Source organism: Phascolarctos cinereus, unplaced genomic scaffold (assembly GCF_003287225.1).
Source record: "Phascolarctos cinereus isolate Bilbo 61053 unplaced genomic scaffold, phaCin_HiC Scaffold_5;HRSCAF=322, whole genome shotgun sequence".
NCBI lineage: Eukaryota > Metazoa > Chordata > Mammalia > Diprotodontia > Phascolarctidae > Phascolarctos > Phascolarctos cinereus.
This window is the reverse complement of record NW_027555958.1, coordinates 371,711,475-371,734,573: the sequence shown is the minus strand read 5'-3', so window position 1 is coordinate 371,734,573 and position 23,099 is coordinate 371,711,475. Positions and strand designations below refer to the sequence as shown.

The window sequence follows — 23,099 nt, the reverse complement described above, 5'->3', positions numbered from 1 at the left end:
CTTCCTGACTTCAAGCCCAATTCTCTATGCACTATGGCACCACCTCGCTGCCCAGGCGTTGTAAGGTAATATATGTAAAGGGCTTTACCTTTCACCTTTCATTAGTGGTATTCCACAGCCACCCTGAAGCAAAAATCAGCTCCTATCCAATGGTGTGTGCGTGTGTACATGTATGATGGATGAAGAGGGAGTGGAGAGTTTAAACAGGCTGGGAAAGGGAAACCAGAGGGGCCTGCCTTCTACACAACACAAAGAGATTGTGATGGGCAAGAGGAAAGATGTCCTCGTTTTAATTAGCTGTCATTTGCATGGTTTATACATTATTACATTTGATCCTTAAGACAACCTTTCCAAGTAGGTAGTTCCCCTTATTATTCCCATTCAGATATAGCTAACGTATATACACATGTGTATGTAATGTGTGGCTGTACATACATGCATATGCATGCACATGCACCCTGTGCACATGTATGTATATATCGAGTGTACCTATATATGTGGATATATTAAGTGCGCATGTACATATACATATGTGTATGCAGAATTGTCATGCTTCTTTGTCATGATCAAAGAGCCTTTGTTAAGCACTTATTTACTCCCACTATTATACTAGACTAACTTTCTGGTGATGCATTCTTTCCAACACATCAGTAAGAGGGGGGATCTAGAAGAGGGGCCCCACCCAATGACATCACAGATCACAGGAACTTAAAGGAAGAGATGCACAGGAAGTATGTTGGTAAGATAACCCTGCTCCTGGCTAAGACAGCCCAGTTACCAAAGCGACTTAGAATGTGTCAGCTGCTAAACATACCTGAGTACTTAAAATAACCCCCACCAGGCAAAATAAGGATTCGAGCTGGAAATTGTTTCCCATCCAGATTCTGTTTTGGGTCCTGAGGAAGAAGGCCTCTTTCTCCCACCCTGCCCAGCCAAAAGGGCTGGGGTTGGAAAAGGGAGCTCCCCTCCCTCAATCCCCCATCCTCACTGAACAAAGGCCTGACAAAGATGAGATCCAGCTGCCCCTCCCACCACCTGTCAACAGAACCTCTCCCCTCTGCTGCTCTCGGAGCTGGCTGCAGGCCCTGGCACATCCCTGTGCCAAATGGGATGCCAGAAGCTCTTGGTTTCCCTGGTCTGTGAAAGGGGGTGGAGGTAGAACGCTATGGGGTAGAGGAGACAGAATGTTGAAATTCCCTTTTAGGGAGGCCAAGGGAGTGAAATTGAATACAGAGGAAGAAATTCTCCAGATATGGGCCAAAGCTGAGCAAAGTCCTCTACCACATAGAGGTCAGAGGGCTATCTCCCCATCCTAGCCCCTGCCTTACGTGAGCTGAGACATGGCCTCTGAAGCAATAAAACCCGCTGCTGTTTCAACTTAATAATATAAATTAATAATGATAGTATTGACATAGCACTTTAAGGTTTGTAAAGTACTTTACAAACATTTATGTTCTCCTCAGAAGCATTCTGGGAGGTTCGTGCTACTATTACCCCCATTTTACATATAAGGAAACTGAGGCAGATAGATGTTAAGTGACTTGCCCAGGGTCACACAGCTAGTAACTATCTGCAGCTGGATTTGACCTCAGGTCTTCCTCACTCCAGGTCCAGCACTCTATCTTCTGTGCCCTTTAGCTGCCTTAGCCAGTACCCTGCCTGCGGCAGGAACATTCACCTTTGCATCTTCCCATAGGGATAAATATAATTTTCTAAAATCATATATTTAGAATTGGAAGGGGCCGTCTAGTCCAATTCAATTACACACACACACACACACACACACACACACACACACACACACACACACCCTTCATTTTAGAGATGAAGAAATTGCAGCCCAAAGAGTTTGAGTGATGGAAGGGGGAAGCCCCACACCTTCTACACATTCCCTTCACGCGCACTGTAGACATGTCCCCAGACAGATCATGTAACCCAAAGGGATCGCCAACTATGCACCTCTTAACACAGTAACAGGGATGAGAAGGGGTAACTTCAGCCTTTGGCTAACAACTTGGAACCAGTATTTTAAGTAGCTCTGATGACAGCTGGATGACAGGTTAGAGGCCCCAAAATAGACTCAGAAACATCGGTTCACGTGAACCCCAGATGCTAATTCTCTTTGCTGTCCCTCTGCCTCTGTTTCTCTCTCTGGTTGGTTTCTATTCACTGGATCGAGATTCAGAGCTGGATAAGATTTTGTTGCTATTCAGTTGTTTCAATTGTTTCTGACTCTTTGTAACTCCATTTGGAGCATTCTTGGCAAAGATGCTGAAGAGGTTTGCCATTTCCTCCTCCAGCTCATTTGACAGATGAGGAAACTGAGGCAAACAGGTTAAGTGACTACCCCAGGATCATACAGCTAGTAAATGTCAGAGGTTAGATTTTAATTGAGGTCTTCCCAAATCCACTGTACCACTTAGCTGCCCCACTAGCATAAGACTTTGGAGGCCATCATGTTTAATCCCTCATTTTGGAGATGAGGATACTAAGGCCCAGATAATTTAAGTTTGCTCAAGGTCACAGGGCCAGAGGGACAGGCTTGGATCTTTTGGTATGTACATACGAACACAGAGCTTTCAATAAATGTTTGCTAGATTCATTACAGAACAAATGTGTGTGTGAACATGCCTACCACAGGCCATGCGTGCCGGTTCTCCACGTGTACACTACGTGCAAGCACATTCCTCCTGCACTCCTCCTCCACAGTCTCTGATAACATGGAAACCGTCCCTTGGCATACTGCAGATGCCTCTCTTCTCTGCGGTCTGTTGGCCAGCTCCATTCCTGGCAGGATTGCAGTGCCCCCACCCGCATGCCTTTCACCAGCACATCATTATTACCAATTTGACATGCAGAGGCCTGCAACTGGTTTGGCCCTGTACTGGCCTCCAGCTGAAAGGGCTCTGGCTGCTCCCTCACCTAGGAGCTTTCTGGAAGCTCAATGGGCTGACCAGTTACCAAGCCCACAGCAGGAGCTAGGGAGAAGAGAGGGGCGAGGAAATGAAGGAAAAATGCCCAATGGAGACTCAATTCTTTCATACCTAATGTTAAGCTGTAGACTGGACTAGGAAAAGTTAAGGGAAGCAGCTCCTGGCTACACTTAGCTTTGCGGCCTTCTGAAGTCAAGCTAGGGACCCAAGTTACTAACCACCTCTACCCAAAGGGTTCTTAACATTTTGTGAGCTGTGGACCTCTTTGGCAGTCTGGTGAAACCTAAGGCCCCCCTTCTCAGATTAATGGTGTGTTGCCTTACATTCATAATAGAAGAAAATGTTAGAGTTTAATGAAACTAGTCAGAGTTTAATGAAAATAAATATCTTTTTTCCCCTGTCCAAGTTCAAAGAATCCATGAAATCTACCCACAGACACCGTGGGGTTCTGTGGACCCCAGGTTAAGAACCCCTGATCTACCCACAGAAAGGGCACTGACAATCCGGAAAATAAATCGGTATGCTAGTGTCCCGAGACTGAAAAGAAATGGTGGCAGGCTTTAAGGAAGTCCAATTCTCATAGAAAAGGAACATGGGCTCCCACCCCCAAGATCTCTATCCTCAAATTAAGAGTGGAACTAGAACCAGATTCTTTGTAAGATCTCTTCCGGCTCCAATATTTTATGACCTTCGCCCATTCCAATCCCAACAATGAGAGTCTCAGGCACTCTCGGCAATATGGCAAAATAATTATTAAGATAAAAATGGAGGACTGAGAGACCAGATCCTTGACAGGGTGGGGGCAGGATGGAGGGAGGAGAAGGGGAGAGCATGGCATTTGAGGAAGGATGCCCTGGAAAAAAAGAGAATACTCCTGGGAAGGGAGTGCACACCTGCACTATAGAATCAACATTACAACCAAGTCACACTAAGTAACACACAGCCAAGTAACTCTAACAAGGTTCAGAAGGGCAATTCAGAATGAGTTGTATGCTATTTTACTTTTTTAAAAACAGCATTATCACAATGCACTTCAACTTTATCTTCCTCCTTTCGAAGACAGTTAAATATCTGAATAAGCCCTTGTCTCCACACCACCTTTCTACCCTCTTCCCTCTCAGCTCTCAGTCAGCTCACATTCCGGGCCTAGTGGGGGTGGTGTTTAGCACTCAGATAGTCCCAGACCAGCTTCTCTCAAGGACATACAACCAGCAAGAAGTAATCCTAGAATCACAGGCCCCAGGGCTTGCAGTCCCACCTCCCAGTCCAGACAGAGGGGAAAAGGTGGAGAGGGAGAGAGGTCTCTAATACTTGTCTTTTAAAATCTCCAAGGATTGATTAAGAGGCCATAGCCTTTTTGGAAGACACACAGCAATGCCTCAAGGACCTCATAGACAGGATATATTCTCCTAGAAGAATGTAAGATTAAGAGAGTAAGGTAAGAGAATGGAAGAGGGCAAGAAATTTTTCCCCATTTTGTCTTTATATCTCCAACACCCAACACCACGCTGGTAATTCAATGATTTAAGCATTTGCTAAGCGCTTGCAATTTGCCAGGTGTTGTCCTAGACACTGGGGTACAAAGGGGAAAAAAGGAAACAGCCCACTGAATGAATGCTTGTTGGATTCAATTGGATTGGAAGTGGGAGGGATCTTAGAAGTCATGTTGTCCAATCTTCTCATTTCACAGGAGAGGAAACTGAGGCTCAGAAAAGTAGAATGAGCTGCTTAAAGTCACACTCCTGGTAAATGGCAGACTGGAACTGGGACTCCAATCCAGACCTTCCGACTTACTAGCATAGTGTTCTCTGCATTACACCATTGTAAAACATTGTGAAGACACAGAAGACCCAACATCAAGGGCCCAGAACAGCAGTTACTGGAAAGGAAGGAATCGATGTGGGGCCTTCAGAGTCCTTTGGCTTATCTGCCAGGAAATAGAGTTGAGTTTGTCACCTGTGATCTCCCACCTCCTGGCAGTTGCTATTTTTTTCTGATTTAGCCCCACCTCCCAGGGTTATCCTTCGAAAGCAACACCTAGTCTCCAAAATTATCTTTCCTTAACCAGTATCAAAACTGATCTATCTTAGGTCCCGTTTTCTGAGCAACCTTTCCAAAGCGGCAGCAAGTCCTTTTGTTTAATGCTTATTACACCATAAAAAGACTGATTGCTCCTGTTTGCCTCAGTTTTCTCAACTGTAAAATGGTACAGCACCTACTTTGCAGGGTCGTTGTGAGGATCAAATGAAATAATGTTTATAAAGCACTTAACACAGTACCTGGCACGTTATTATTCAGTCATTTCAGTCACGTCCGACTTTTTGTCACCCCATTTGGCAAAGATTCTAAAGTGGTTTGCCATTTCCTTCTCTTGCTCATTTTACAGATGAGGAGACTGGGGTCAACAGGGCTAAGTGACTTGCCCAGGGTCACACAGCTAGTAAGGGTCGGAGGCCAGATTTGAACTTAGGAAGAAGAGTCCTGACTCCAGGCCCAGCTCTCTGTGCACTATGGCGCCACCTAGCTACCAACCAGCACATAGTAAGCACTATATGAATGCTAACTATGATGATGATGATAATGATAATATAAGGTATCCCAGAAGTCTGAGTGCAGTTTTCAGCTTTAATAACCTCAGAAGTATAAATGCTACAAACTTACAAAAAAAAATTTGAAAGGTTAATCACATAAAACTTTCAAATATTGATATGTTTTATTATACTTCAACATAACCACAGTCTTGCGCTATATGCATTGCTCTAGTCAATTCTGGAACCTGTAAAAACTTTCATCAGTTGTTGTTGTTGAAAGACTAATAGGATTGGATTTGTAATTCTAGCCTCAAGATCATCCAAAACACAAGGTTTTAATGCATGACAGTTTTGATGCGGTTCCATAAGAAAAAGTCCCAAGGAGCTAGATCACATGACTGAAGCAGCTGAGCAAAAGAAACTTCTGTACCGATTCACCAGTCTGAGAAAGTGTCATCCATAAACTGTCATACATACAATGCATAATGACAGGGTGTCCCGTCTTATTAAAATTAAAATTAAAAATGCATTTTTCAAATTGAGAAAGCTAAATAAATGTAACAGAAATTTAAACAACTAAGCTTTTAAAATGATAGTTTTGTAAGGGTTTTTTTTAAAGCGTTTCCACTTCTGAAGTTATTAGGGTTTAAAGCTGCACTAAGACTTTTGGGATGCCCTGTATTACCTTTCCTGGGGTGTTCCTATTTTTAACAAGACATTTCTGAAGAAACATAATCCCCTAAAACTAATGAATACATTTCTAATGCTGGGGACTTCAAGACATTCAGCAAGAGGTGAGAGATGGGGGGGGAGGGTAGGGAGGAATATTTTTGGACAGGCTGTATTCTCTGCAGGTCATGCTATAAATAACCATCTACTCGATCGACATGTAAGGTCAGCTCTGGAATGAAGATATCATTTCATTGAGTAAGAAGGAGAAGTGAAGAGAAAGGGAAGGCAGGATTAGATCAGAGCTGTTCTTTAAAAGTCCTTCATTTACCCTTCTACCTGATCCAGCTACCAGTCTTTTCCTTTCTTTCCCTAAACTGCCAAACTTCTAGAAAAAGTTGTCTATAAGCGTACATTTTCAGACCTAGCCACTTATTGATCTGCTTGGTGGCTATTGGCAAGCAGTGCTAATGATACAGAAATAAAGAAGAAAAAGAAAGAAAAAAGTGTCAATGACACTTTAAAAAATTGCACAAAGGGGCATTTTAAAATGTTCCTTTTGTGACCCCTTCTAAAATGTTCAGAAGGAACCACAGACAATCAGGGTAATTTGATTACTACCATGTTAAATTTAACATAAACTGTTAGAAAAAAACTACATAAGTTCACAGTTTCATGTGCAATCCTCTTTTTTGTTCTCTATATATTAAAATTGTTTGTATTTGTTAAAAGTTCATGGCAAAAAAATTACTTTTTTCCCAAAAACTTGTTATATGTACTAACTTTATTTCCTCACAACCTCAGCCTCTGGAGATATGATTGCTGCCTCAAAACACTTCTGAAACTTCTCTCTCAAAGGACACTAATAGCCTCCTACTAGTCAGATTCAATGATCTTTTTTTTTTCAGATTTCCTCCTACTTGACTTTTCTATAGAACTTTTTGAACTTCCTCCTGAATATTTTCTACTCCCTTGGCTTCAAAGACACCAGACTTCCCTGTTTAACCTCCTAATTCTCTAACTGTTCCTTCTGTGTACCCACCTGAAGGTGGGTATTCTCCGAGGTTCTGATTCTGAGCTTTTTTTTTTTCACTCTCTACTTATGGTAATGCCTTTCACTCCAGTGACTAAAGCTATCACCTCAATGCAAATGATTCCCCAAGTTTTAATTGCTATCTTTGACTTCTCTTAAAAAGGCTCCAGAACTGCATATCCAAATTTCCTCAAAACATATATAGGAACACAGATATAGAATTGAAAAGGACCTTAAAGGTTATGCAGAGAGGAAGTAATTTACCCAAAGTCAGAGGAAGTGAGGGGCAAGGCTGGGATTTGAACCTAGGACATCTGACTCCATATTCAGCATTCTTTATACTATACTACATGCTGGCTCTCATCTAGATAGCTAAGCAGTACCCCACACCCCTTAGCATTTCCAAAGTTAAACTTATGTCTTTCCCCCTTAAATACGCTTTCCCTTTTGACTTATCTATTCCTATTAGTGGCCTCACCATTCTCCCAGGCTCTCACGTACTATAAACCTTGGCATTGCATGTGAATTTTTCTTTCATTTCTTCTATGTAATCATTTATCCAGTCCTATTGATTCTGCCTCTATAATTCTACTTCATCAGATCCTTCCTCTCTTCTGTCATCCCATTTCTACCAGCCTGGTATGGGACTTCATTATTCAGGTGTTTTTTCAGCCATGTCTGACTCTTTGTGACTCCATTTGGGGTTTTCTTGTCAAAGATACTGGTATGGTTTGCCATTTCTTTCATTTTACAGATGAGGAAATTGAGGCAAATGTGGTTAGGTGACTTGCCCAGGGTCACACAGCTAGGAAGTGTCTGAGGCCAGATTTGAACTCAGGTTGATGAGTCTTCCTGACTCCAGGCCTGGGACTCTATGTACTGTGGTGCCACCTAGCTGCTCAAGGGGCTTCATAACCTCCTGCCTAAATAACTGCAATAGGGTCTTCCTGTCTTTATTCCCTCTCCTCTTCAATCCATCCTTCTTAACTGTGCCCAGATAATATTTCATATAGGTAGACATGAGCATGTAATTCCCCTGCAAAAATCTTCACTGGTTTCCTATTAGTTACTGAATAATATGGGGCAGCTAGGTGACATAGTGCATAGAGAGCCAGGCTGGAGTCAGGAAGACCTGAGTTCAAATCTGGCCTTAGACACCTACTAGCTGTGTGACCCTGGGCAAGTCACTTAACCTGGTCTGCTCAGTTTCCTCATCTGTAAAATGTTGGGAAAGGAAATGGTAAACCACTCCAATATCTTTGCCAAGAAAACCTCAATGGAATCACAGAGCATCGGACATGTCTGGAAAATAACAACATAATGTGTAAGATTCTCTGTCTCTCATTCAAGGTCTACTGCCAACTTACCCTTTAAGTTTTATTTTATACCCTGCGCAATAGATAAACTGGCTTATTCTCAGAGCCCAAATACATCTGATGTTTTCACACTTCTATATATTTCATTACCTTATATCTTATGCCTACAATGACATGGGTTCAAATTCTACTTCAGACATTTACTAGTTACTTGACCATAAGTAAATTACTTCACTACTCTGTCAGTTTCCCCATCTGTAAAATGGGCACCATAACAACTGTTGCTATGAGGATCAAAGTGGATAATGTATCCAATATAAAGTATTTTATAAGTCTCAAAAAACTATATAAATATCAGCTGTCATTATTGCTAGGTGGCATGATGGATAGAGTGCTAGGCCTGGAGTCAGGAAGACTCATCTTCCTGAGTTCAAATTTGGCCTTAGACACCAGCCATGAAACCCTGGGCAAGTCACTTAACCTTGTTTTCCTCAGTTCCTCATCTGTAAAATCAGAGAAGAAAATGGCAAACCACTCCAGTATCTCTGCCAAGAAAACCCCAAATGGGCTCATGAAGAGTTGGATATGACTGAAAAATAGCTGAAAATGAGAAGCCTATAATAATCCTGTGAGTTAGGTCCTGCAAGAAGTGTTACCCCTCTTTTATAGATCAAGAAACCTAGTCACTGAGAAATGGCAAATCACTCCAGTATCTCCGCCAAGAAAACCCCAAATGGGGTCACAAAGACAAGACTGAAACAACTGAACGTTATCACATGTTGTTTTGTATTAATGTTATCTGTGTGGTTCTTAAATCTAGGAAAAAGCATCCTTTTCATCATAAGAATAATTAATCCTCTATGGAAGGGTAATGGAAAGACATGGATAAGCTTCCCTCTGAGCAAGAAGGCGTGGACGGGTCGCCATCTGGATCTGTACCCACATTGGGTATGCCCATAGGGAAAGACTCAAGAATTTATTTGAACTAAAGGACACATATGAGTCTCCTTCCCCTAAGACGCTAAGTTCCATGAGGGCTTAGTCAAACTTCATAGCCCTCTGGAAACACAAACCTATATAAATACATAAATAGGTATTTAGTGAATATTTGTTGAATTAAATGGAATTCTGTTCAAATTGTAGAGTACTTTGACATCCACCGTCTCTGTCAGCCTGCTTCCAAGAGATAAAGAGAAAGGACAGCTGTTTTATTTACACACCATCTAATCAGGCTGCTCAGAATCCCTGCCTCAGGCTGTTAAGGCAAATGGATAATTAAGTTCCCTCCACCACAAAACACAGCACTGGGGGAAGAAACACAGCATGGTTAAAGGGGCACTTTGTGGAGCCGAAATTATCTGAGTGAGCTCTTAAAGACCTTGCTCTGGTCCCCAGAGGAGAGCTGTGCAAGTGGCCCATACCAGTCCTACATGTGGCCAACCCACAAAATCTCCCAACAAGAAGGACCTGAGAGCCCATCTGGCCAATCCATCTCTGAGTAACAGACTTCCCTGGTCATCCAGTCTGTGGTTTACGTCTCTGGCGAGTGGGGACCAATGGCCTCCTAAGCCATACCCCTCCACTTCTGGCTGGCTGTAATTGTCAGAAAGATGCAAAATACAAGAAACGGAAAAATTACAAGAAACAAAAATATGATTGTCCACAACTTGCCCCACCCATTGCTCCTTGTTCTATAGTCTGCGGTAAAGCAGAACAGGTCCAGCCCCTCCCACATAATAGACCTTCAATTATTTAAAGGCATCTGTCCTGCTCGCCTTCAGTCTTCTCTAGGATGAACATCCCCAGTCTTTCAACTGATGATCGAAGAGGAGCTGATGGGGGAACTAATGCACAGATAACGGGGAAGACAAGAAAACTGGAAATTTTCTTCTCAGAAATCTTTTAAGAATAAGTACAAAGAAATATTAGGTCTCCGCCATAGTTCTACGCATGGACAGGTCGTATGAAGCAAGAGGAATGCAAGGTCCCATTGATCCCTTCCAAATATGTCACAGAGAATTTGATCACTCCTTACATCAAAAATAGTTGGGCATTGTCTCTAGAAGAATCCTGTTAAAACACACTGCTCACGTGGTGCAGTGGATAGAGCACAGGCCATGGAGTCAGGAGCAAGTCACTTAACCCCAATTGCCTCAAAAAAAAAGTACCAATATTTTGGTAAGGGGAAAGGGACTCCTAGAATATTGAACCCAAATATCATACCAGTAGAGTCATTCTATCACCTTAGCCAGCTATTACCTTAAAGTAAAAATAACAAAGTCCTAAAGGGATGAGGTAAATAATAGTAAGGAGGAACTTAGAAAAGGTTGAGAACATGGGTATTATTTCAGAAGGACACATGAGGAAAGATTGCCACCCACTGCAGTTGAACTGATGTATCCATGGGCCTTGAACATAAACACTTAAGAAATATCTGTTGGGATTGGCTAATGCAAGTTGGGTTATTTTGTTTTGTTTTGTTTTTGATATAAAGGGCTACTCTAAATCTAAAATCCTATGCTGATGCTGGGGCAGGGAAGGAAGGAGGGGGGAAGGTGAGGAGAGGAGTGTATCATACTCATCCACTGCTGTGGCTTTAGGAAAGACACTTCAAAGTCTCCTTGACCCTGTGCCCTTGCAGGTGACAGGCAGAAAACAATGAACTAAAACTGGGTGCATGCCTAAGAGCTAAGCCTTGTGGAAATTGCAGCTGCCTGGGTACTTTGGCTTGAAACACATAGGCCCCAAACCCAGACAGCTACAGACAGCCAAGGAAAGACAGTGCCCAGGAGGGTGGAGGTCTTGCAACATGAACCAAGACCCACAGAGGCAAATTCTCCATTGAATTACAGACTGATGGGCTTTTAATCAGCATAGAAGATCTGCCAGGAAAAGTAGGGGCTGTAGAGAGATGGCATGCAAGACCTAGGATTCAGAGAATTTGGAGCTATGGGGGAACTCCAGCTCCTGAGGTTACTGTCTCCCTAGAGTGCAACCACTCCTCCCACACACACCCAGGGTACAGAGAAGCAGAGTCCCAGAGAGACAATTCCTTCTTTCCTTCTTACCTCACTCTGCACAGACCTCCACCAAGGAGATTCTGGGCAGCACCAGCAACACTTAGCAATTTGACAACAAGCTTGAGATATACTAGGTTCATGTTTGCATGCAAAAATATATATATATCAGGACATTTTACAGAGATTTTGACTGAAGGTATATGGGAAGATCCCCAGAAATTAATTTCTGAGACACCCTTATCCTATGAAAGGTATCATTCAGTGCTACTTCGGCTGCTAAGCATTGAGGTATCACTAGTACTGTACTCCACTGAGGGTCTCATCTCCTCCACTGAGACATTATGATTATTCTTTGGACTCTGAGGCCCCACTGTATCACCCCAATTCTCTTATTTCAAACAGTAAAAACCTGAAATCTGAAACTAGAGCTAGAACAAAGGACTTAGATGTCAGAATTCACATGGTTTTCCCACAAAATACAGCCCCTGTTGTTGCTGAGAAACCATCAAGAATGGTCTACACAGAGTTAAGGGAGAGTGTGTGCAGAAGGGGATGTTTCTGTTTCCAAGACTGGCCCCATTCAAAGTCAGCCTTAGATAACATTCAGTTAATGGGGGGCGGGGAGGAAAGGAAGGGAAAGGAAAGAAGAAAGTATCTATGTAAGTATTTTATAGAGGGCCTACCATGTTCCAGACACTGTGCTAAGGAAGTTTTACAAATACAGTTATCCCTTCCATATCCCAGCCACTTCAGTTTTGTTATATTGCAGGTCAGCATAAGGAATTAAATGGGAATTTTGGGAGGTTTTGCGGAAGCCACAGATGACACACAAACGCCAGCAGACAATACAGAAAAAGTTCAGAAATTCATAAATGTGTAAAATATGTGTATGGTATTGTGATATATCAACCCAAATGTTATAACAAGGTACTGTAAATATCCCATAAAAAAAAAAAGAAAAATTCAGACTTCTTCTCTGGTAAAAAGGAAGGGCACAAAAATTTTATGTGGATTTTCCAGATCACAGGTGTGCTTCACTCCTAACCCCTTCGATATGGAGGGGATAACTGCATTATCTCATTTGTTTCCCACAACAGCCCTGTGAGGTAGGTGCCAAGGGTAGGAGGTGAGGGGGTCGGGAGAAAGAAAAAAATTGGCTAAAGGATAGTTCATGAAGGAAAGAAACTGGGGCAGCTAGCTGGTGCAGTGGATAGAGCACTGGCCCTCAGGTCAGACCTGAGTTCAAATGCGGCCTTAGACACTTGACACTTACTAGCTGTGTGACCCTGAGCAAGTCACTTAACCCCATAGCCTAGCCCAAAAGAGAAAAGAAGAAGAGACAGTGGAAAGAAGGAAGGAAATTAGATATTATTCAATCTTTAGCTCATAAAAACACTAGATTTTAGAGCTGGAAGACCTCATAGAACTCATTCAGCAGTTCTTCACTTTTTTTTTGTCATAGTCCCCTTTGGCAATACAATATGCCTTTGGACCCCTTCCAAGAATCATGTCTTTAAATGCATAAATTAAATACAAAGGATTACAAAGAAAACCAGTTTTAGTAAAATGCAATTATCAATATTTAAAAAAAAAAAAACAAGTTCAGGGACCCAGGCTTAAGAACCCCTGACCTGGTCCAATGCCTTCATTTTACAGAAGAGGAAGCCAAGACCCAGAAAAGCTAAGGGACTTGTTCAGCACCACAGAGAAAATGAACAGAAAAGCTAGGACCCAATAACTCGTCTTGAGAAAGAATCATAGGAAGTTAAATCTGGAAGAGATCTGAGATCAAACTGTCTGACCCCGTCATTTTGTCGATGAGGAAACTGAGTCTCAAAGAGAGGAAGTGACTTGCTCAGAGTCACAGAGCTAATAAATGGGCAGCATTTGGATCTAAGCCTAGGTCTGCTGACTCTAACTCCAGAATGCTCCTTCCACTACATACCACCTATTCCCCCATGTTCATTGTGGTCCATAAAATCAACGTCTCTCAGCCACACAAGGAGAAAGTTGAGATTTAGCCATCCCCTTAGTTATAAAAGTCTAGAATTTTCTCTTGCAAACATTATTTGGCTCCCAAGCGGGTAACTTGGAGGCAATGTGGGCAAGAAGGCAATTTCCCTGGCTGGTTATCAGAGGCAGAGGGCAGTCTGGATGTGAAGCAAAAGGCATCAGGTCTGCAGGAAGAGGAAGGTCCATCCAGAGAGAAGAAGAGATGAGGGAAAGGGGAAGAAGGGCAAGATACATCACAGGCTTGCAGGATCTTTGACCTCCTCCCATTTCCTCACTCCTTCCTTCTGACTACCCAAATGGGGCAGCCAAAATAAGGAGGGCAAAAAGGCAACAATTTCCTTGAGTCTCACACAATTCTCACGGGGCAGTGGGAGGGCTGTTGCCTGGGGGAGGATGTGGGGAGGGGAAGCAGCTGATCTGCTTTGCCTAGAAAGCCAAACCCACTGAATGCATTCCCAGGTCCTTATGAAGTAATCTACTCCCTAAAGAAAAATTTCGCCTGATACCTGCTGCAGCCAGCTAAATGCCTGGAGGCTTGCCCCCTTGCCCAACTCTATCCTTCCCTGAGCCAAATGGGAGCCTCCAAAATTGCTGGCCAAAAGGCAGAGGGTAGTGTCTGTAAATAAAAATAACTAGGGTGTTCCCAAGGGCCATGAGAAGTAACTGGGTATGCAGGCATCTATAAGGCTTGGTCTTGGGGATGAAAAAGAATCTAATATGAATAGTGTGAAGAATATAAGATGTAGAGTCAGATGACCCAGGTTTGGAATTCTACTTGTTAATCATGCGCTGTTCTCTGTGCCTCAGTTTCCTCCTCTGTAAAATGAGTGAGTTGGACAGGATGACCTTCCAGATCCCTTCCGGCTCTAAATCTATGACCTCCTGTATAACACAAATCCATGGAAGATCTAAGTTCTCATTTTGGGCAACAACTCCATCAGACCTTTCACCAGGACTTTGCCAAGGGAGCAAAGTCAAGTGATTCGGGCTCCTCCTCCTCTCCCTGTCCTTGACTATGCTGAGGGTGCATGGAAATGGTCACCAACGGCTAGAGAGAGAAATCGGCCATTGCATGGCTCCAACTGATTAAGAGCCTAGTATCACTTGTAGTTGGGAGAAGGCAATGAGAGAAGACTGAAACTATGGCCAATATAACTTTGTGAATATCATAGGAGAAAATGCACAAATACAAATATCAGAAAATATTCTCCAAGAAGACTTCTTTCTGCTTCCAGAAATCCCTATCTGCCTGCAAAACAAAGCAGCTACCACTTCCTACAAGAAACCTTACCCAAAGGGGCAGCTAGGTGGCGCAGTGGATAGAGCACTGGCCCTGAAGTCAGGAGGACCTGAGTTCAAATCCAGCCTCAAACCAAACACTTGACACTTACTAGCTGTGTGATCCTGGGCAAGTCACTTAACCCCAATTGCCTAAAAAAAAAAGCCCTTACCCAACCCCCCCCCAAGTGTGAGTACTATCTGCCTTTTGAAATGACTTGGTATTTACCTAGGTGTATGAGTAGATTTAGAATTGGAAGGGACTTCATAAGGTGACCTAATTCAATCTCTTCATTTACAGATGGGGAAACTGAGGCACAGAAAGATTAAGTGATTTGCCCAGGGTCACATAGGAGAAAGAGTAGAGCCACTATTTGAACCCAGATCCTCTGACTCCAAATTCAGCTCTTTCCCCTGGACCAAGGTAAAATGTAACGGTAGGAACTGTTTCTAACCCCAGAGCCTTATACAGTGCCTTGCTCCAAGTAGGAACTCACTAGGCACCACTAGGTGGTTCAGCAAGTGGACAGAGTACTGGACCTGGAATCAGAAAAACCTGAATTAAAATCCAGGTTCAGATCCATATCAGCCAAGTGACCCTAGGTGAATCACTATGTTTTCTCAACTGTTTAAAAAAAAAAAAGGCAGCCAAGCTAGATGGCTTAGAGTCCTGAAGCTCTAAAGCTACAATCCTATGACTAAATTTTTTTTTCTTTTGGCTGGGCAATGGGGGTTAAGTGACTTGCCCAGGGTCACACAGCTAGTAAGTGTTATGTGTCTGAGGCTGCATTTGAACTCAGATCCTTCTGACTCGAGGGCCAGTGCTCTATCCACTTAGCTGCCCCCAACTAAATTTCTTAAGGGCAGAAATAGTGCAGGAACACCTCTCTACTGTATGTTCCAGAAGTTCAAGAAAGACTTTGCCTAACCCAGAGTTACGCAGCAGCAGAGGGCAGATAGTAACTGTTTCATTGATGCACATCTTAGCTCTGTCAACTAGATTGTAAGCACCCAGAGGGCAGGAACTCTCTTTCATGTCCTCCAAAATAGAAAGGGCTCAATAATTCAATTGGCAAATTGTCATATGATACAAAATAATGTTTTATCACATAATCACATAAATTATATTAATTGTATGTTACAGATTAATACATTATATAGTACTGAATTATATTATATGATATATAATTATATGTCATTTAAAATATATTTATGATATAATGATAAAGACTGGACCTGATTTCATTGATATAGGAAAGTCCCAGACAAGTTAACTCCCTCTACCAAAGAAAATCAGCACCTCCAATGAAATGTACAGTCTTAGAGAACAGTGAAGAAGTTGTGTCTTTCCTAGGGTCACACAACCAGCATGTGCCAGAGGGAAGACTTGAACCCAGTTCTTCTGAGCTCCAGGGCGAGTTCTCTATTGACTATGTCATGCTGATTTGAACTCAGGTCTTCCTGATTGCAGGGCCAGTGCTCTATGCACTGTACCACCTAGCTGCTCCCATATAATATTATACCCTATCATATCTTAAAAGAATTGCATACTCTCCCTTCTCCCCCTCTTAACTCCTGCTCCTTGAACACCAGGGAACATACGTCTAGGGCCTACCTCGCCATAGGGGGTGCAGTAGGTCTCAGGCTTCATCATTCCACAGGTAGAAGAAGCTTTAAGGAACCGTGCCCTTCCAACCAACAGGTCCCCAACAGGAGGGTAGCAGGCCCCCCGAGAACAGGCCTGCTGGGCATGAAGGAGTCCTGGCAGTGCTAAAATCACAAAATTTAAAAAAAAAAGTCATGAAGGTGGTAAGGTGAAGCCCCACAAAACTCTGGAATATTCTAGGTTCCTCCTACATATACGCCAGGCCAGCTGTGAGCACCTTCTACCCACTTGCCTGAAAAAGAGTAATGACTTCAGTCCAGACACCTTTCAACAGAATGTCAATTTTATGTGTTGTCAATCATCTGTGCAAATGGAGTCAAGCAGATCCACAGATAAACAAAAACTATGAATAAGCTAAAAATCTCTCCTTGGCTTCTGGAATACCCTCAGGCACACACACTGAATCGCACCAACTCAGTCAATAATCCTGTGTATTCCTGGCCCTAACTCATCTAGCTTTAGCTCTATAAGCAGACCAAAATCCCTTGGATAATCCATTCCTAGAAAATTGGGTGAGACCTACAGTTTGTTCTCTCATTGGAAACAATAACCACCACCTACCAACTATAGTAATAATACCAAAGTAGAGCTTGTAAATAGGGGTTTCTGAATACTACCGGTTAAAAATCAAATTAATGCAAAGGACCTAGACAAAAATGGCCCTAGAACTGAGTAAGAGGGAATATATTTTTCTGGGACTGGGCAAACCAGGAATTACCAACAAGCAAGAATAAAATGACACTTGGGAGCCATTAAAGGGAAGTAGAGGTTTATGCATTTTTCCTTAGAGAGTAAAGGACAAGGAAATTGGTACAAATGTCCTCATAAAAAAGGTCACCAGTAACTCATGATTCCCTACCCAAACAGCATCAGAGTGATATCTGCACTCTGGTCCCAGAACCACTCACAGGCCATCAGTTCTCCCCAGTCACTCTATCCTTCCCCCCTGTTGAGCTCACACAGGGCCCAAGAGGAAGAGAAGAGACAGTACTTACCCATCAACATAAGGAGGGGCCACATCTTCCACTAATGGAGAGATCCCCAAGGGATGCAACTCACCTGGGACAGAATGAGGTAGTGTGAGTTAAAACTCAGGAAACCCCCCGGACGGACCAGCCCCTTCTGCCTAGCTTCCAGGCTCAATTCTCACCAGAATATGTAATCCAGAATGCACTTTGGTCATACAGGACTCTAATTTAGACCTCTCAATAAGTGTGCTTTAGACAGCATCCTGAAAGGTAGCATAATCTAGCAGAAAGATCCCTGACTTGGGAGACAGTCTTTGGGTGCTCTGTATTCACTGGATGACCAGGGAGAAGTAATTTTCCTCTCTAGGTATCAATTTCCCCACTAATAATAGATAATCACCCCTCCCCAGGGATTGGGTGAAGTTTGCTCCCTTGTTTGAAACAATAACCCAGTTAACTCTACCTACTAACTAGACCAACTAACTATACAAAAACCAGCTAACTAATAATACCAAGATAGACTTTGTAAATATGAGTGACACTCAAATGAGTGACTTTACAAAGTGAAAGTCGCTCATCCCTGCATGCCCATCTGTCATCAGTCACTTGAACTTGCTGCCAGGATGGGGCTAGGCTGAAGGGGTGTGTTCCAGATCTAGCCCAGAACTAAAATCTTATGATCTCCTCCCTACCTCTATCTTTAGTGTTTTGAGCTCTGTTTAAAAAAGAAAAAAGCAAAAAACAACCATGGGGAATTCCAATGGATTGTTACCATTCTGATGAAAGGAAAACTGAAAGCTCTTTGAAGGATCCTCTAAGAAATCAGACTCCTCTCTCTTCCCTTTGTCTGTGAGTGCTAACTCCTGGGGCTCCAAGTTTAAGGCCAATAAGAGGATGGGCAAAAGTCATAGAATCATAGAATGCACAATGTTTTTAGAAAATAGAGTTCATCTGGTAGAATATGTTAAGTGCTTTGGAAACCATAAAGTACTTATTATTATTATTATTATTATTATTATTATGTTACAGATAAGGAAACTGAGACACACAGGTAAGATGAAGCAACAGTCGTTAAAGGAGCTAGTGGACCAACCCTCTCATTCCTCTTATTAGCGGCCACCATCCAAGGCTAAGTGTGTGGTCACTGGGGGCTGGCAGCTTTTAAAATAGGAATGAAGATATCTCATGCACACTCTTTCCATGGGGAAACTGGAAGCATCTTAAAATGTCTCTAGCTATGGGGTAGGGACTATCTGAACAGGAATATGGAGAATGAGGTGGGATGGGGAAGACAGACTTGTAGGGAAGAGGGTGGTAAAGATTCTTACCTTGGAGCAGAGGACTGAATGCTAAGGTGGGAGTTATAATCCCGCTCCTTGCCCAGTGGAAATAGCACTGGGCTCCAGCCCAGCTTTGCCACTTATTAGCTATGTGTCCTCAGGCAAGTCCTTTCAGCTGAGCCTCAGTTTCTTTCTCTGTAAAATGAGAGTTGTAGTAGATTAATCATGAGGTTCCTTTTAGTGCTAACAATTTATAAATTGCCTAGGAATCACTTAGAATTTGTTAATGCTAGGAAGTCCGGCCCTAGAGTTTATAAGATTTGTAGATGGGACCTTAGACATCAACTGGTCCATTTTACAGTTGAAGAAACTGAGACCCAGAGAGAGACATTTAAAGCCACAAAAGCAGTAAACAGAACCAGGATTTGAGCCTAGGTTCTTTCATTTTAAATCTGGTAACTTTGCCCTTACAGTGGGCTTATATCTGAGGAAGGATCCTTTTTTGAGGAAGGGAGGTTACAGATAAGATGTCCACTAACGCCACCTGCACCTGGCATCTGTAAGTTATCTCATGGCACTGAAAGGGATAGTACTGTTTATCCGTTCCAATTCCCCCACTCACCCATTATGCCAATGAAGAAACTAAGATTAAGTCAAGTGATTTGTCTAAGATTGCCCAAATAGAGTGGCACAGCTCAGATCAGAATACGAGCCAAGGAGGAGAAGGAGAAGGAGAAAGAGAAGGAGAAGCAGGAGAAGAAAGCTTAAAAATCACCCCCAGACTACAGCAGGCATTTTGAGAGTTAATGACAGAAGTTCTAGGTCTCCCCAACTCCAGCTGTCCTAGCTCACCCCATCTCTGATTGATACCACATCTCAAGCCAGAGCTCCAGTCAGTTCAAGATCTACTAAGGATCTTCTCAAGTATGAAAAGAAGCTTTCAAAATGTTGGGACTGCAGACATTTTATCTTGCAGTTTGGAGGTGAGTCCCATCAAGTGAGTTCATTTAGGCAAGAGCCCAAGTGGAAGGATCAGTCTCTGGAATCAGGCCAGGTCCGCAGAGGGTGAAGGGGAAGAAGAACAGAAAAGGCTTTCTTCCCCAAACATGGGTGAGGCGGGCAGCTCACATACCTCATTCAGTGTGCCTCCGGCTCTCCGGGCCTTCCTGTGGAGCCCTGGCCTGCCCCACTCTCAGGGGTCTCTCCTGGCTCCAGGTTTTTAAACATCAGCCTCACCTCCGGAGAGTCCCAGGCTGGGTGGAACCCCACTTCAGGGCGTGTCTCAGGAATCTATGAGTTGGCACGCCCATCTGCCGTCAGTCACCAGAACCCTCTGCTAGGACGGGACCAGACAAGTGGGGTGGGTTTCAGAGGCCTTCCAACAAGCCTGGAGGTGCTCACCTCCCTGCTGACTGCAACCCCCTCCCCCAAGAGGGCCAGGAAGGGCTGTAAAGCCAGGAAACCACCCATCAGTACTGGTTTTGGTGGATAAAGGAGAAATGTGTATCTTTACCAGGGTTACCCAGGGCAGGTGTGTCTACTCAGCCACGCACCAAGCTCAACAAATAACCAGACTATGAATGCAAAGATGAGGCCTTGGCCACTTCATGATTCAGAACTTGCTCACCAGGCTGTAAAGTAGACATGGCCTAAAGCAGAAACTTCATAGCACTGCCCTGTCTAATTTTATTTTATTTTTACTTTATTCCACGTTATTTTATTGAATTAGCAAAAACCTATTTTCTCCCCCTCCCACCTGTCCATAAAAATTTGTTTTTAAAAAATTTTTTTATTTTAATTTTTTTTAATTAATTTTTTTAAATTTAAATATAAAAAAATGTAAAAAACTCTTGTAATACATACACATTCTTCTTCTTCTCCCCAGGGACCAGTACAGACACAAAGAGCTGCACAGCCTTTGTAAAGTCCCTGAGGATCTGGGAGATTTGATGAGAATTTTAAAAGGGTCAGCATTCAGTAACACAGTGGGGTAGAAACAGAAAGCTAACCAAGGGTTAAGAAAAATAAACAGTGAATCAAAATGCTTCCCCTCAGGCTCCCTCGGGAGGCTGGCAGAAAGCCCATGGGCAGGTAACACTCAGGGTGAGTCACTCACCCAGCACCAGGGAGGGTGTGTAGGCCCTGCCTTTTCAGCAGAGGAATGTCAGCCCTGAAGCAGGAAAACAGACCTGACAACCAGAATTTGTAGAAAGGGGAAAACCAATCAAGTCCTCTCCAGCTAAGGAGAGAGGAGACTTCCTCTGGCCCTTGGCCAGGGCTCCTGACACTGCTTCCTCACAGGGATTTTGCGCAAGCCCTGGCAATCAGCTCCTTCCCAGACTGCATTAAATGTCAGGAGCTCCAGGCTCCCAGGGACAAATCCTCCTTGAGATGTACTGTGGGACAGTGGATAAGAATGGTGAACCTGGGGTCAAGTCCCACCTCCCTCCGACACTGAATTTGAGACACTGGCAAAACACAACTTCTCAGCCTCGGTTTTTTCATCTATAAAATTTGAAAAATAATAATAACAATAGCTAGAGTACTTACCTCACTTGATTACTGTAAGGATCAAATGTAAAAATATAGGCAAAACACTTTGCAATCTTAAAATGCTTTTATAATGCTTTTTTGTTGTTCAGTCTTTTCAGTCATATTCAGTCAAATGTCTGAGGTCACATTTGAACTCAGGAAGATGAGTCTTGCTCACTTCAGGCCCTGTACTGTATCCAGTGCTCTTATATAAAGCTAGTTGTTATTAATAAGAAGGAGGGGGCAGCAAGGTGGTACAGTGGATAGAGCACTGAAGTCAGGAGGACCTGAGTTCAAATCTGGCCTCAGATCAAACACTTGACACCTACTAGCTGTGTGACCCTGGGCAAGTCACTTAACCCAAATTGCCCCAAAAAAAAAAAAAGGAAACAAGATAACATGGCTTGGTACATTGAAGATTGATCTTAGAGTCAGAAAGGCCGAAGTACAATTCTCACCTCTGACACAAAGGATCATAGACTTAGAACTGAAAGGGACCTCAGGCAGGGAGAGCCTTAGAAGGTCACCTTGTCTTTTCCCATACATCTGGGTAGCCCTGAACTTGAACTTTGGTTCAGCCACCTCACAAAGAGAACTACCTTTCCTTTAAATAAAAAGACGGTTCTTTGGGTCACTCTTTAGGTCAAGCGTCTCATAATCCTTCACAATGGAGCTCTGGACTCAGGAAGCACAGTGTAAAAATACAGCCTCCTATACTTTCCTAATTGTGTGACCCTGGGCAAGTCACTTAACCTCTGCCTGCCTCAGTTTCCTCACCTGTAAAATGGGGGTAATAATAGCACCTACTTCCTGAGATTGTTGTGAAGCTCGAATGAGTCACTTATAAAGCTCTTTGCAAACTTTAAAGAGCTGCACAAATGCTAATTATTATTATTAATAGGTAATTTATTTCTTATATCTATCCTAAATCTCTCCAGCTGCCCTGTACATCCCAGAGATTAGAATAAGAACAACCAAGGAAGAAATTTTTGATTTTGTCTTTGGAGGAGGAATAGGATTTCTAACCTGTGGGCCTCATTTAAGAAGAGAACAAAACCAGGCAGCCTGGCAGATTATTGTAATTACTGGATGGGTAATGCTGACCTCAGAAATGTCTCCATGAGATCATGTCTTCTTTTAAGCAAACTAGCAAAGCTAGAAATCAAATTTCAGTCCTCCTGACACTTAGTGATCAACTTGCAAGCCTTTGTCTGGAAAGAGAGCTGTTCCCTTTTCCATCAAACCAGGATTCAGACCCTACATCCTGCCGCCACATGTCCCTCATTTGAGTGTCAAACCCATTTGTTGATCATGAAACAAGCAATGCTCTCCCCCTCCCTGATGTGCTGTGTGATCTTAGGTTATTTACCCTCTCAGGGCCTCAGTTTCTCAATCTGTAACATTGATAGGGTGGACTAGATGGATCCTGTAGGGTCACAGATTTAGAGCTTGAAGAGACCTGAGAGGCCAATCCTCATTTTACTAATGAGTAAACTGAGGCCCAAACAGGTTATAGGATTTTTCCAGGCACACAGCTGTTCAGTGTCTGAGGTGGGATTTGAATCCAGGTCTTTCTCACTCCTGGCCCATCACTCTATCTATTCTGACACACTGCCTCTCTAAAATTCTTTCTACCTTTGATACTCTGCAATTCTTTGAAAAAAAAAACTGTGAGCTCTGCTCACACATTTAGGCCCTGCTTTTATTTTCTCAATTTCAACTAGTACAATTTTAACTAGAACATTGGAGATTGGGGCTATGCTCTGGGGTACAAACAAGGATGAGGTATGCTTTACCTGTGCAAGGGTCCTGTGTTCCAATACCTCACAGTCCTCTGGACCCACCCCATACAACATGACA

At 43.0% G+C, this 23,099-nt stretch overlaps 1 protein-coding gene across 2 annotated transcripts in view; it reads right to left on the bottom strand.

Annotated features, from left to right (window-relative positions):
- LAMB3 (laminin subunit beta 3) overlaps window positions 1-20,079 on the bottom strand; it is a 64,092-nt gene extending 44,013 nt beyond the window's left edge. The window contains exons 1-4 of one of the 2 annotated variants that reach the window (XM_021007881.2): window positions 19,840-20,079; window positions 18,756-18,902; window positions 17,455-17,518; window positions 16,409-16,563 (exon numbers count right to left, since the gene is read on the bottom strand). In XM_021007881.2, the coding sequence (XP_020863540.1) occupies window positions 16,409-16,563; window positions 17,455-17,479 (180 nt within the window). In that variant the 5' untranslated portion in view covers window positions 17,480-17,518; window positions 18,756-18,902; window positions 19,840-20,079. The remainder of the gene's footprint in view (window positions 1-16,408; window positions 16,564-17,454; window positions 17,519-18,755; window positions 18,903-19,839) is intronic. The other variant, XM_021007882.2, reaches the window with a different exon arrangement.
- Between the last annotated feature and the right edge of the window lie 3,020 nt (window positions 20,080-23,099).